Source organism: Salmo trutta, chromosome 3 (genome assembly GCF_901001165.1).
Source record: "Salmo trutta chromosome 3, fSalTru1.1, whole genome shotgun sequence".
NCBI lineage: Eukaryota > Metazoa > Chordata > Actinopteri > Salmoniformes > Salmonidae > Salmo > Salmo trutta.
The window spans coordinates 6,873,390-6,888,130 of record NC_042959.1 but is presented as its reverse complement, the minus strand read 5'-3'; the positions used below and the strand labels follow the sequence as shown (position 1 = coordinate 6,888,130).

The following is a 14,741-nucleotide window of genomic DNA, read 5'->3' as shown; positions in this document are numbered from 1 at the left end:
AGACAAAAAGTTAAATGTGGACAGTTCTTCCAACATCTTCAATTATGCCCCTTGGAATTCGATAAGGACGTGCACCATTCCATCCGTCTGTCTGTCTGTCTGTCTGTCTGTCTGTCTGTCTGTCTGTCTGTCTGTCTGTCTGTCTGTCTGTCTGTCTGTCTGTCTGTCTGTCTGTCTGTCTGTCTGTCTGTCTGTCTGTCTGTCTGTCTGTCTGTCTGTCTGTCTGTCTGTCTGTCTGTCTGTCTGTCTGTCTGTCTGTCTGTCTGTCTGTCTGTCTGTCTTCACGTGTAGTCTAGTTTGGAGCTGCGATGCCTGTAAGAAGGACCCGATCACGTGACGGGCATTGGCGAATAAGAATTGTAAAAACCAAGATTTAAAAAACGTCCGCATGCATTTGTGATTGCAATTGCTTTAGCCAACATGTTGCAGTTAATTTATTCAAGGATCCCTTAGTTACTTATTTTCATAACTAAAATGCTTTAAGGAAATTAAATCAGACCACCAGATGACAACAGTTCACCTGACAAGAATAAAGTTAGACATTTATAACTCAATATAACAAACCTGGATTTGCCCTGACGAAAAAGCATCAACCCTCTACAAATAAGTCTTGATTATTATGTGGATTATAATAAATAAACAACCTTACAATAGGTCATGCTATATATACACTGTATGTCCAATAGAAAGAACCAAACAGTACTTGTTCAACATCTGTTTTCCTTAAGAAAATAATGATAAAACACTAGATGGCGTAGATGTGCACAAAGACGCCCTCTAGTGTTTCAAAGGAGCATTAAACAGCAAGCTCTGCGACTCACCGAAGCACAGCACACCTCACGCCGTACTACAGTATGACTGGACTTTTAAAATGAGGAACCACCTTCAGTAATAGTTAACACTACAGCATTTTGTCAATGATGCAGACAGAGAAACAGACGGTGGTTACAATCCTATGCATTTTTGACGGCTGCAACTCAAGTTGGGAATGAACCCCTGAATGACACTAATGTAGTCTGATTTGATTGAACCCCTGACTTTGAGCCAGGCGGTCAGTGTGTTTCTGTAGGTGTTTGGCCCCAATCCTATCCTGCAATGCTCGCCCTATTGACAGCTGAGAGCAGCTCCGAGAGCACAGTGGACTTGGTCGTGAGCCACGCCTCCTCGCTGGTCTCTTTCCTTCCGCCTCTACCCCGACCCGGTTCCTTCCGCCTCTACCCGACTGTGCGTCTAAATGAGCAGCTTATGACGACAAAACAAGCAAACAATCTAAACTTGGACTTAGGGCCACAGCAGAGAGAGAGAGCGAGGCTCCTATTTAGGGCCACAGCAGAGAGAGAGAGCGAGGCTCCTATTTAGGGCCACAGCAGAGAGAGAGAGCGAGGCTCCTATTTAGGGCCACAGCAGAGAGAGAGAGCGAGGCTCCTATTTAGGGCCACAGCAGAGAGAGAGAGCGAGGCTCCTATTTAGGGCCACAGCAGAGAGAGAGCGAGGCTCCTATTTAGGGCCACAGCAGAGAGAGAGCGAGGCTCCTATTTAGGGCCACAGCAGAGAGAGAGCGAGGCTCCTATTTAGGGCCACAGCAGAGAGAGAGCGAGGCTCCTATTTAGGGCCACAGCAGAGAGAGAGCGAGGATCCTATTTAGGGCCACAGCAGAGAGAGAGCGAGGATCCTATCTTGGTCAAATACGCATGATTTTCTCTCCTAAATAAGACACCATTCCTAAATCTGCGAGATAACACATTCTTCAGGCAATCTATAAATGACCAAAACCTATCAATGAACACAATTATGACCAGTGGTACATAAAGGTGCTTTGTGATTCTATACAGCACCATCTCTTCAGTACCCATGTGATTCTATACAGCACCATCTCTTCAGTACCCATGTGATTGTATACAGCGCCATCTCTGTGATTCTATACAGCGCCATCTCTGTGATTCTATACAGCGCCATCTATGTGATTCTATACAGCGCCATCTATGTGATTCTATACAGCGCCATCTATGTGATTCTATACAGCGCCATCTATGTGATTCTATACAGCGCCATCTATGTGATTCTATACAGCGCCATCTATGTGATTCTATACAGCACCATCTATGTGATTCTATACAGCACCATCTCTTCAGTACCTATGTGATTCTATACAGCACCATCTATGTGATTCTATACAGCACCATCTATGTGATTCTATACAGCACCATCTCTTCAGTACAATGTAAGAAGAACTCACCAGCAGTTGGGTAAGTTAAGGGTGACACTTCCCCCTATGGCCTCTCCAAAGGTGATGTACCCTATGGTCCCCAGGCTGATATAGAGGAAGGTGACGATGCCCATTCCCAGATATAGAACCATATTGAAACTCTGAGGCTTCTGCATCTTGTTCTCCAGGGGCAGGACCTGAGATATGGAGGAACAACGATAGGTAACACTTAACCTTAAGTTGCCATTATACCGATGAAACTACACCGTACTAACTGTAGTAACGTTGTAATAACATGTAATTATGTCAGTATTAACATGTAATTACACAGTAATAATATTTTTGCGGCATATGTTCAACATGAACAGTAATACGTTACCACTCCTATCCCCTCGAAAGCAAAGATGGCCGTTCCAAAGAAGAGAGGGTAGTCTTTGGCATGACCCACCTTCGGCAGGCTGATACGATTTGGGATGTTCTGGAAATCACAGGGAAAAAAATGGTTGAAACAGTAAGGCAATCGAATTAAAATCCATAGCAGTTAACATAATTAGCAATTAACATAATAGGGCTCTCGTCCAACACGAGCCGCCAGAAGAGCTTCAATGTGCCTTGGCGTAGATTCTACATTCGTCTAGAACTCTGTTGGAGGGATGTGACGCCATTATTTCACACAAAATTCCATAATTTGGTGTTTTGTTGATGCGGTGGAAACCCTGGCAAAGCACACAGCCCCACAGCAGAGAGCCTACTGCTGTAGGTTTTCTGCCATGATAGTATGTGAACACGTCATGAGCATCAATGTTTTTTAAATTATTATTATTATTATTATTATTATTATTATTATTATTATTATTATTATTATTATAATAAATTAGCTATAAAAACTGCAACATTATGTCTTTCAGCCAGAACCACACCCGTGTGGAAGCGCCTGCTTTCAATATACTTTGTATCGCTCATTTACTCAAGTATTTCCTTTATTTTGTCAGTTACTCTCCATTTGCCCTCAGCATCCATTTTTCTTTCTCACCATTCTGAATGTCTATTGCGTTAAAACAGGTCTGCACCTACATCCATACCTCCACATGCGGTCAGAGACGGCCCTAGCCTTTTAGGGGCCCGAACCAACATTTTGTTGGGGCAATTCTACTCATTTTGCCATGGACGGAGAGAAAAAAATTATCAATTTTACAGCTAATTTCTTGCAATTCTACACATTTTGCCATAGGGTGGAGACAAATGTTTGCAGTTTAATAATATAAATATATATTAAAAACTGCAAACATTTGTCACAGAAAAATGTACTTATAGTAATCACGGTTTACCGACCGGGGCCCTCATTGATCATGATCTCTCTGATGATCAATGAGGGCCCCCGGTCGGTAGACCGTGCTTACTATAAGTTTAGTTAGCTGGCTGCTAGACTAACTACAAAATGTTAGCCGTCATTGCCTAATTGAGTGACTGTCAGTGACTGACATAAGAGAAAAACTGCTGAGGCACAACCACATTTCAAAATGGTATTCTACTATTCTAACTCTCAACAGGAAGTTGAGACCCCGACTGAGTTCCTAGTTGCCTATCCCTGGTCTAAAGAATCCATTTGGTGTTCTGAAATATGAAGAAGGAAATACTACACATTTTGAACTCTTATAGTGGTTCCTCCTTTAAAAGTTGTGTCATACTGCAGCACACCTTGCAGGCTGCTGCAGCATTGTGTGGCACATTATTTAAATTGTCAGCCATGTTTTACGTTAATGCAAGTTTGACCACTAGAGGGCAACTTTGAGAAGCATTTGATAGTCTCCCATATTGGCATTTCTAGATAATTGAAAACCTTTTTTGTAATAACATAGTACATGGGCTTGATTAAGAAATTTGGCTTAATTCAATTTGATTAATATTATGGTGTTTCTATTCCGAGAAAAACTAAACCCTCAGGGTTTCCGTTAGGATGGAATGGAAAATATGGCGCTGTACAACGTGACGGTCGAGAGTAGGCTACAGCATAAGACGATTCTAAGTTAATATCTAAGGGGTATAACATTTCCACACCTTAATTATAGTGTAACCAATATTAATTTCACCTATGGTAGACCTACAGTAGAATTATTTATTTCTGGAGAAACCTAACTTGATCATTTAGCAGACATCACGTTCTTATATTCAGTTAACACATATTTTAAGAATATAATTGAACATGTTTCTGTCTCAGAGCAGCGCGAAACGGTGCTGAAATAGATGTCCACAGCAGGAAGGCTGGCGCATATATATATATATATATATATAAATAAAAATGATATTTTGGATCGTATTTCATTTAAAAATAATGGCCAAAATAATATTTGAAAGGCCAAAATATAGCCCTGCTAATAGTCATAATGACTCTGTACAACATGACCATGTGTGTTTGAAAGTAAGCAACAATTTGTTTGCCTTCATTAGACAACTTTGTTCCAATATTTGTGTAACTCAGTGATATTTATTCCCATAGTAATTAGTTATGGAACCATAACTAAAATCAACATCTGCATTTTGAAAGAGTATTATCATCATTGTTTTATTAACGAAAGCATAAAGATGCTGATGAATAAATACAGTACATTATATGCTTTTACATTTGGATTATTTGTTTCATTTCACCTTGATTTAACCAGGTAGGCTAGTTGAGAACAAGTTCTCATTTGCAACTGCGACCTGGCCAAGATAAAGCAAAGCAGTTCGACACATACAACAATAGAGTTACACATGGAATAAACAAACATACAGTAGAAAAGTCTATATACAGCATGTGCAAATGAGGTAGGATAAGTGAGGTAAGGCAATAAATAGGCCATGGTGGTGAAGTCATTACAATATAGCAATTAAACACTGGAATGGTAGATGTGCAGAAGATGAATGTGCAAGTAGAGATATTGGGGTGCAAAGGAGCAAGATAAATAAATACAGTATGGGGATGAGGTAGTTGGATGGGCTGTTTACAGATGGGCTATGTACAGGTGCAGTGATCTGTGAGCTGCTCTGACAGCTGGTGCTTAAAGCTAGTGAGGGAGGTAAAAGTCTCCAGCTTCAGTGATTATTGAAGTTTGTTCCAGTCATTGGCAGCAGAGAACTGGAAGGAAAGGCGGCCAAAGGAAGAATTGGCTTTGGGGGTGACCAGTGAGATATACCTGCTGGAACGCGTGCTATGGGTGGGTGCTGCTATGGTGACCAGTCAGCTGAGATAAGGCGGGGCTTTACCTAGCATAGACTTGTAGATAACCTGTAGCCAGTGGGTTTGGCGACGAGTATGAAGCGAGGGCCTGTCAACGAGAGCGTACAGGTCGCAGTGGTGGGTAGTGTATGGGGCTTTGGTGACAAAACAGATGGCACTGTGATAGACTGCATCCAATTTGTTGAGTAGAGTGTTGGAGGCTATTTTGTAAATGACATCGCCAAAGTCGAGGATCGATAGGATGGTCAGTTTTACGAAGGTATGTTTGGCAGCATGAGTGAAGGCTGCTTTGTTGCGAAATAGGAAGCCAATTCTAGATTTAATTTTGGATTGGAGATGCTTAATGTGAGTCTGAGAGGAGAGTTTAGTCTAACCAGACACCTAGTTATTTGTAATAAAGCCTAAAACACATACTGTAGTAAACATGGGAAAATGCCTAATTCCTTACATAAAGGGAGAGCAGGCCATGTCCAGACTTTCTCCGTGACCTCAAGTACTTTCAATAACGGCTGTAATAGAGAATGTGGGAATGCGGGAGACCGGGGTTCAATTCCCCGACGAGGACAGAGTAGGTCCTTGTAAATAAGAATTTGTTCTTAACTGATTCCATATGTGTTATTTCATAGTTGTGATGTCGTCACTATTATTCTGCATTGTATAAAAAAATAAAAAAGAAAAGAAAAATCCTAGAATGAGTAGGTGTGTCAACTTTTGATTGGTACTTGCTTAATTAATTTATTTGATTAATATTATGGCATTTCTATTAAAAAAAAAAATAAACAAACTCTGGGTTTCCATTAGGATAGAACGGAAAATATGGCGCTGTACAACGTGACGGTCAGCAGTACAGTACTGGGCTATTTAGCTGAAGAATCCCCATGTGGTGCGGGTAGTGCATACGGGAGACCGGGATTCTGTCCTCCCCGATGGGGAGGACAGAGTAGGCTGTCCTTGTAAATAAGAATTTGTTCTTAACCGACTTGCCTAGTTGAATAAAAGTAACACTAAGAGCATAACATTTCTGCAACTTAATTTTTTATTCTAGTCTAACCAATACCCAAATGGAGATTAAGTGAAAATAAAATTCTAATTGATTTATCAAGACCAGTCCCCATACTTGTCTCAGAGCAGCGCAAAACAATGCTAAAACAGTTGTAGGCTTTTGCTTCAAATCCTATTGCTTCTAACTTCAATATGCTCTTCAAATAAATAAGACCTACACCACTTTTAACAGGACATTACTCAACACTAGTGAGACTCAAGTTGTCTACGGTAGGCCTACAGTATATCGAAAAATATGACGACACTCCACCAATAATTACATATAGAGGATTGGAGGATTCTAAATTAAAACCAAAAGCCTCCTCATGGGTCTCCCGGTGGCGGCCGGCATGGGTATCGAACCCGTATCTGTAGCAAAGCATTTTGCACTGCGGGAGCCCCCATCCACTCCGGAGTCCCCATCCACAAAGTATCAAAATACAGAGAGTTGTTGGTAAAGGTATATTGTCCTGCTAATAGCCCATAATGGGCTATTATAATACTGTACTTGGTGTCCAGGTCAGGATAACCAAAACATTTCTTTATTAAAGACTAATCAGAAAGAATGTTGGCATCTATTTATTTTGATCCAAATCCATGAATGAGTGAGTCACTCAGCTTTATGTAGGTGCTGCTATATGACTAACATCAACTTGATAATATTTGAGTTTATTTTGTTTTAAATAAAACAAAAGAGCGATTGTAATCTTGATAAAAGCCAAAATAATATTTGTAAATGCCAAAACATGTATTTCTATTTTCAGAGGGAGAGAAACTCTGGGCCAATTGTGCACCGCCCATAAAGGCCAAAATATAGCCCTGCTAATAGCCATAATGACACTGTACAACGTGACCATGTGTGTTTAAAAGAGTATTTTCCAGTAAGCAACAATTTGTTTACCTTCATTAGACTACTTTATTCCAATATTTCTGTAATTCACTGATATTTATTCCCATAGTAATTCGTTATGGATTCATAACTAAATAAACAACATTTTGAAAGTGTTTATTTTATTAAACGAAAACAAAGATATTGATGAAGAAATACTGTACTACTGTTTTGAGTTAGAAATGTAACACGTCAGAGTACTTAAGCATGATGTTAGTCCCTCCCCCAGAAGATAGTCCTGCAGTACCCACCGTGAAGCAGAAGACAGCCCTGCAGTACCCACCGTGAAGCAGAAGACAGCCCTGCAGTACCCACCGTGAAGCAGAAGACAGCCCTGCAGTACCCACCGTGAAGCAGAAGACAGCGCTGCAGTACCCACCGTGAAGCAGAAGACAGCGCTGCAGTACCCACCGTGAAGCAGAAGACAGCGCTGCAGTACCCACCGTGAAGCAGAAGACAGCGCTGCAGTACCCACCGTGAAGCAGAAGACAGCGCTGCAGTACCCACCGTGAAGCAGAAGACAGCCCTGCAGTACCCACCGTGAAGCAGAAGACAGCCCTGCAGTACCCACCGTGAAGCAGAAGACAGCCCTGCAGTACCCACCGTGAAGCAGAAGACAGCCCTGCAGTACCCACCGTGAAGCAGAAGACAGCCCTGCAGTACCCACCGTGAAGCAGAAGACAGCCCTGCAGTACCCACCGTGAAGCAGAAGACAGCCCTGCAGTACCCACCGTGAAGCAGAAGACAGCGCTGCAGTACCCACCGTGAAGCAGAAGACAGCCCTGCAGTACCCACCGTGAAGCAGAAGACAGCCCTGCAGTACCCACCGTGAAGCAGAAGACAGCCCTGCAGTACCCACCGTGAAGGAGAAGACAGTCCTGCAGTACCTACCGTGAAGCAGAAGAAGTAGATGAGGACCAGGCTAGTACACATGGCCAGGTTGGCTACCAGAGAGAGGGGGGCCAGGTACTTCAGGTTGCGGGTGAACACCAAGAGTATAACAGCTGGGAGGAAACACAACATGTAGAGACGGGAGTCAAAGCTGGGGACGGCGACAGCCGTCTGGTTGTTGTGGCAGTTCACGGTCGTCCCGTTAGAAGCTTCCACCACCTTAAGGAAGAACGCCACAGAACGATGAACACATGTTAGGGTATCCTTTTCACACTATTGTGGCAACCTAAATTGTACTGTATCTTGTATTTTCTTCACATTACCCTTCCCAGCAAAGTTCAAGCAACTGTGATGAGAGGACCAAACAGAGGACCGAACAGAGGACCAAACAGTATAGCTGAGTAACATTATGAGAAGATCACTGCACACAGTGATGATAACATCCACACTGCTGTTACTGCTGGAATCTTGTCCACTCCAGTGATGATACCAGAAGTACCAGCAGTTTAAATGTTATCTTGTCCACACCAGTGATAACATCTAAACTGCTGTTACTCAGGAAGAAGTAAACGCCACCTTGGTGAGAAACAGTACTAGCCAAATGTAAACATGACGCCATGCTCCCTACCTGTTTGACGTTATCACTGAGGAAGACGAAGTAGACACAGCAGAAACCCAGCTGGGTGATGATCAGAAAGACATTCACTATCCGCCTGAAGGAAAACAGGGACAAGGACCCAAATCAACCTCTGTTCTACACATTAGAGGGGACTGAAAACACAAGATATGAAACCTAACACTGAGGAGTTGAGAACTCTTATTGAATAAGGTCAAATCACAAGTCATAATATATATATAAGAATAAAGGGAGTTTGACTTGTTATTAAAGAATACATTTCATGATTCATCACCTTCCTGTAGACACATGCTACTGTAGACACGTTCTATATTTACCTCCCCCATATTGAATGCCTTCTCAGCCACGAGACATTCTCCATACCATACTGCACAGCATCACCGTAGTCCAGAAAGGGCTTGTTCAACCTAGAACAGAGGGACAATCACTCAGAGTGCTGATCTAGGATCCGGTCTACCCTGTCCATGGAATCTGATCTAGGATCCGGTCTACCCTGTCCATGGAATCTGATCTAGGATCCGGTCTACCCTGTCCATGGAATCTGATCTAGGATCCGGTCTACCCTGTCCATGGAATCTGATCTAGGATCATGTCTACCCTGTCCATGGAATCTGATCTAGGATCATGTCTACCCTGTCCATGGAATCTGATCTAGGATCATGTCTACCCTGCCCATGGAATCTGATCTAGGATCCGGTCTACCCTGTCCATGGAATCTGATCTAGGATCAGGTCTACCCTGTCCATGTAACCTTAATCATTATGGTCTTAAAGGCTAAACTGAATAATAGGCCCAGAATTCAACGACCATCTAAACACCGCGTCAAAAAAAAAGAGAGAAAAAAGACCATACACGGTATTGGCCCCATGTTCACTAAACGTGACAGTATTACTTCAGCTGGGGCCTGGTACCTGGTCACTGGTGTGAGGAATCTGACAGAGGTACAGGACACAGGTTAATCACGTGTTTAAATCGTCTAATAGAGAACAGGCTTGTGAACCATGGATGTAGAATATCCTACAGAAATGAAATGAAGGGTGCATTGACATCGTGCTCATTAGGTTTGGTTGTATTACAAAATACAATGGTTTTCACTTCTCCTATAAAGGAAACTAACCGCACCAGATCAACAACGTAAGTTGCAGTCCCATAAGGGTGTTACTAGAACACAGTGGACTGATGACTGGCTTGGTTTGTTTCATTAAAACATCCTGCTTTATCCAATACTAGGCTCGATGGCATAACTGCATTTTGGTGACTATGACTTAGGCTAATCTATGAACTGAACACATTTCACCATTCCAGTTTCCAAGGACAACGTGAGAGATTTACTCATAGACGTCAAACTCAAAAAAGGAAGTGCACAATGTGAAAGTAATGTACTTCTCTTCTTGATGCTTGACTCAAAACTAGTTGCACAACAGTATCCACAACAATAGGATCTGTTTATGGAACAACTGAGGTGCGCTGCAGACAAAAGGTGTGGGAAAGGCTCCACTTACTTTACACTCAGGTGGTGGGAACATATTACAAGCAGGTTCATACAGTGGACTGCTATTATCCCCATGGCAAACAGACTCAGAGGTCCTAACTGGAAAGGAAGAGAGAAGATAAGTGTCACTAGGTGTTGCCCCACTGGGATCCTGTCACTGGGATCCTGTCACTAGGATCCTGTCACTAGGTGTTGCCCCACTGGGACCCTGTCACTAAGTGTTGCCCCACTGGGATCCTGTCACTGGGATCCTGTCACTAGGTGTTGCCCCACTGGGATCCTGTCACTAGGTGTTGCCCCACTGGGATCCTGTCACTAGGTGTTGCCCCACTGGGATCCTGTCACTAGGTGTTGCCCCACTGGGATCCTGTCACTAGGTGTTGCCCCACTGGGATCCTGTCACTAGGTGTTGCCCCACTGGGATCCTGTCACTAGGTGTTGCCCCACTGGGATCCTGTCACTAGGTGTTGCCCCACTGGGATCCTGTCACTAGGTGTTGCCCCACTGGGATCCTGTCACTAGGTGTTGCCCCACTGGGATCCTGTCACTAGGTGTTGCCCCACTGGGATCCTGTCACTAGGTGTTGCCCCACTGGGATCCTGTCACTAGGTGTTGCCCCACTGGGATCCTGTCACTAGGTGTTGCCCCACTGGGATCCTGTCACTACTGGGATCCTGTCACTAGGTGTTGCCCCACTGGGATCCTGTCACTAGGTGTTGCCCCACTGGGATCCTGTCACTAGGTGTTGCCCCACTGGGATCCTGTCACTAGGTGTTGCCCCACTGGGATCCTGTCACTAGGTGTTGCCCCACTGGGATCCTGTCACTAGGTGTTGCCCCACTGGGATCCTGTCACTAGGTGTTGCCCCACTGGGACCCTGTCACTAGGTGTTGCCCCACTGGGATCCTGTCATTCCCTCACACTGCACTTGCAGAATAAATGTGTTAGCAATGGACATCTAAGGAGCTCTTGAATAGATCAAAGTAAGATAGTTTAAATAATGATCAAGGTTTTGAACAAATACAAGAGAACACTTAAATAAAATGGTGGTTCGGGCAGGGCGACTGTTCTAAGCCTGAGTATTTGGTTATTAAGTTATCAGGAATTATTATTACTTCATTGGTAACTGTTTGCTTACCACAAGGCCTGCGTTCCTGACAGCCAGAGGTAGGCCTAGCAGCCCTGTACCGATGTTCCCCTTCAGGAGGTGGATCAGAGTCTGTAAAAACCTACAACATAACAAATAAAACATGATCAGCGTCAAATCACATCACTCAACACAATAATGGAATCAAACAAGTATGACTGTAGGCTCTCTCACACGCTCTCATATAAAAATTAGCTCTTTGTATGGTGCCTGAGGAAGGTCTCAGGATGGAAACTGTGCTGCTAGGGACTTACTTTGGAAATAAAAAGCGACTGTTTCAATACAATAGAGTTATGTTCTTTGGTTTTGTATGACCAAGAGCTGGAATGAAGAAAGAATATATGCATGTAACATAACCGTACTTACGAAGTCCCCGTTTGGCCTCCAATTCTCTCGTACTGAGAATCAGGTCCCGGGGGCAGAGGTGGAGTAGGACAAAGAACATCCTCCTCAGAGGTGCTCGCTGATATCCTGGAGAGAACTGGACCTGGGCCTGCAATACGGGGACACACAGTCCGTCTACATTAAGTTGCCATGTAACTACAATGTTGTTACGTGGGTAGAAGGGAAACGTCAAATAAATACTTAATTCAACTCCCTCAGTCAGAAGAACGTCTTAAATTCTGTCGCTGAGATGACATAACTTCATACTGTAGATAGAGTTCTACTACACAGAATCCCCACAGAAGGACCAGAGTTCTAGCCATAAATCTGTCCGTTAGACTGGGCCTTGGCTTGTTGACACAAACAAAGCAGCATGGTTATTGCTGTTAGCTAATGATCTCATGATCGTCCACAAACAAAGACACTTTAGGCTACTTCTTCTCATCTAAAGAAAATCACTGAATGGAAAGTATTGAAATACAGATATCCTGCGTATGTGGGAAAATGTGTGATCCTACTCACAGGGGGCAAACGCTGTAGGTAGAAATGTAATGAATAGACCTGATCTCATTCCTACATGTCAGAGAATCATGTTTGCCTTATTGGGATTCTTTGTCCATATGGTTTGTCCATATTGCCATTCCACAAGGTTGTGCCCTGTTGAACGCAGCCCAGGGCTCATCATTCTAAAGCTTCTAATCTAGCATCAGGTCTCCTGTCCATATAAACGTATACCTTGTGATTTAAAAAAAGAACTAGATCAGCGCTCCTACTCATATATAGAGACACTGATACTAGATGAGCAGTCCTACATTTTATGAATACAGGTCCTGTTCTGGGTTTCAAAATAAATACCGTCTGGACGATTGTCAGTGTTGGAGGTCATGGTTAGTCCACTGGCGCTGGGTGGATCCTCCTGCTGCCGTCGTCTCGGATTCCTCCTCCAGAGCCACTGTGGTAAGGACAATGTAATGGTAGTGAATTCCATGTTATACTAGGTTACCAGATCTCAAGAATGAGCAGTGTTCTTATCTGGAGAAACATAGAACTGCTGGAGTTGAGGCTGTCAGAAACGCTGACAGCAACTAGTTAAGAGTTATTACTGCACAGTAGTGTCGTCACGATATCAACATTTTATACTAAACTAAAATATAAAAGTGTTGGTCCCATTGTTTCATGAGCTGAAATGAAAATATCCCAGAAATGTTCCATGTGCATAAAAACCTTCTCGCTCAAATTGTGTGCTGTGGTGGTTAATGTTTGTATTACCAAATGAGGAGAGTCAAACTTCACACACACCAGTCAGAGTTATACTTAAACTACATCTTTAATAATAAGAGCTTTGCAATAGCAATGACTTTCACTGATGCACCATTTCTAATGAACCGTTGAAAGTGACCACAATGGCTACTGAGATCTTTTATAACCAAGATACACCCCTTTCAACCTACATGACGAACAACAGATACATAGAATGGTCACAAGGTTAAGATTCGTATGAAAGGCATCTATAATACATAGCAGACAGCATCTGCTGTGTCAACAGTTTACATTGTACAGACCAGTGTCTGGTCCTCCTACTCCAAACTGGAACCGTCCCTTCCTGGTACGATATAGAACAGAACCATTAGCTCATGTCCTCTGGAATGCTCTTTAGGCTTTATTACCCAAAGACATCATGAATCTCCTCTGTCAGTGTTACCTCAGAGGCCCATCCTCAGTAGAACACACACACACACACACACACACACACACACACACACACACACACACACACACACACTAGTTAAACAGAATACTCTATTCTGTCGAATAAAACAACCATTATAATGCAATACAAGCATTATAACATAATCTTGCAATATCCACGACAGTGCACACAATTATTTATTTATTTATTTTATTTCACCAGGTAGGCTAGTTGAGAACAAGTTCTCATTTACAACTGCGACCTGGCCAAGATAAAGCAAAGCAGTGCGACACAAACAGAGTTACATGGAATAAACAAGCGTACAGTCAATAACATAATAGGAAAAAAAAGAATGTCTATATACAGTGTGTGCAAATGGCATGGAGGAGGCATGGCAATAAATAGGCCATAGTAGCAAAGTAATTACAATTTAGCAGATTAAAACCTAGCGTCCCACCTCGACAACAGCCAGTGAAATTGCAGGGCGCCAAATTCAAAACAGAAATCCCATAATTAAAATTCCTCTAACACACAAGTATTATACACCATTCTATAGATAAACTTCTTGTTAATCCAACCAGTGTCCAATTTCAAAAAGGCTTTACGGCGAAAGCACACCATACGATTACGTTAGGTCAGCGCCTAGTCACAGAAAACCATGCAGCCATTTTCCAACCAAGGAGAGGGCTCACTAAAGTCAGAAATAGCGATTAAATTAATCACTAACCTTTGACGATCTTCACCAGATGGCACTCACAGGACTTCATGTTACACAATAAATGTTTGTTTTGTTCGATAATGTCCCTCTATGCCCAAAAACCTGTTGAAATTGGCGTGTTCAGTAATCATTGTCTCCGGTGAAAAGCCACATCAAATTACAGAATACTCATCATAAACATTGATGAAAGATACAAGTTTTATGCACAGGATTAAAGATAACAAGACGTTTAATCCAGCCGCTGTGTTAGATTTCAAAAAGGCACACCATGCGATTATGTCAGAGCCTAGCCACAGAAAAACATTTTCCAACCAAGGAGGTGTCACAAAAGTCTGAAATAGCGTTAAAATGAATCACTTACCTTTCATGATCTTCATCTGGTGGCACTCCCAGGACTCCATGTTACACAATAAATGTTTGTTTTGTTCA

At 42.7% G+C, this 14,741-nt stretch overlaps 1 protein-coding gene across 1 annotated transcript in view; it reads right to left on the bottom strand.

Moving 5' to 3' along the window:
- LOC115167262 (proton-coupled amino acid transporter 1) overlaps window positions 1–14,741 on the bottom strand; it is a 38,523-nt gene that overhangs the window by 9,633 nt on the left and 14,149 nt on the right. The window contains exons 2-10 of the mRNA XM_029721506.1: window positions 12,760–12,856; window positions 11,887–12,013; window positions 11,512–11,602; window positions 10,384–10,472; window positions 9,199–9,288; window positions 8,873–8,957; window positions 8,245–8,463; window positions 2,586–2,684; window positions 2,237–2,403 (exon numbers count right to left, since the gene is read on the bottom strand). Of these exons, the coding sequence (XP_029577366.1) occupies window positions 2,237–2,403; window positions 2,586–2,684; window positions 8,245–8,463; window positions 8,873–8,957; window positions 9,199–9,288; window positions 10,384–10,472; window positions 11,512–11,602; window positions 11,887–12,013; window positions 12,760–12,790 (998 nt within the window). The 5' untranslated portion in view covers window positions 12,791–12,856. The remainder of the gene's footprint in view (window positions 1–2,236; window positions 2,404–2,585; window positions 2,685–8,244; window positions 8,464–8,872; window positions 8,958–9,198; window positions 9,289–10,383; window positions 10,473–11,511; window positions 11,603–11,886; window positions 12,014–12,759; window positions 12,857–14,741) is intronic.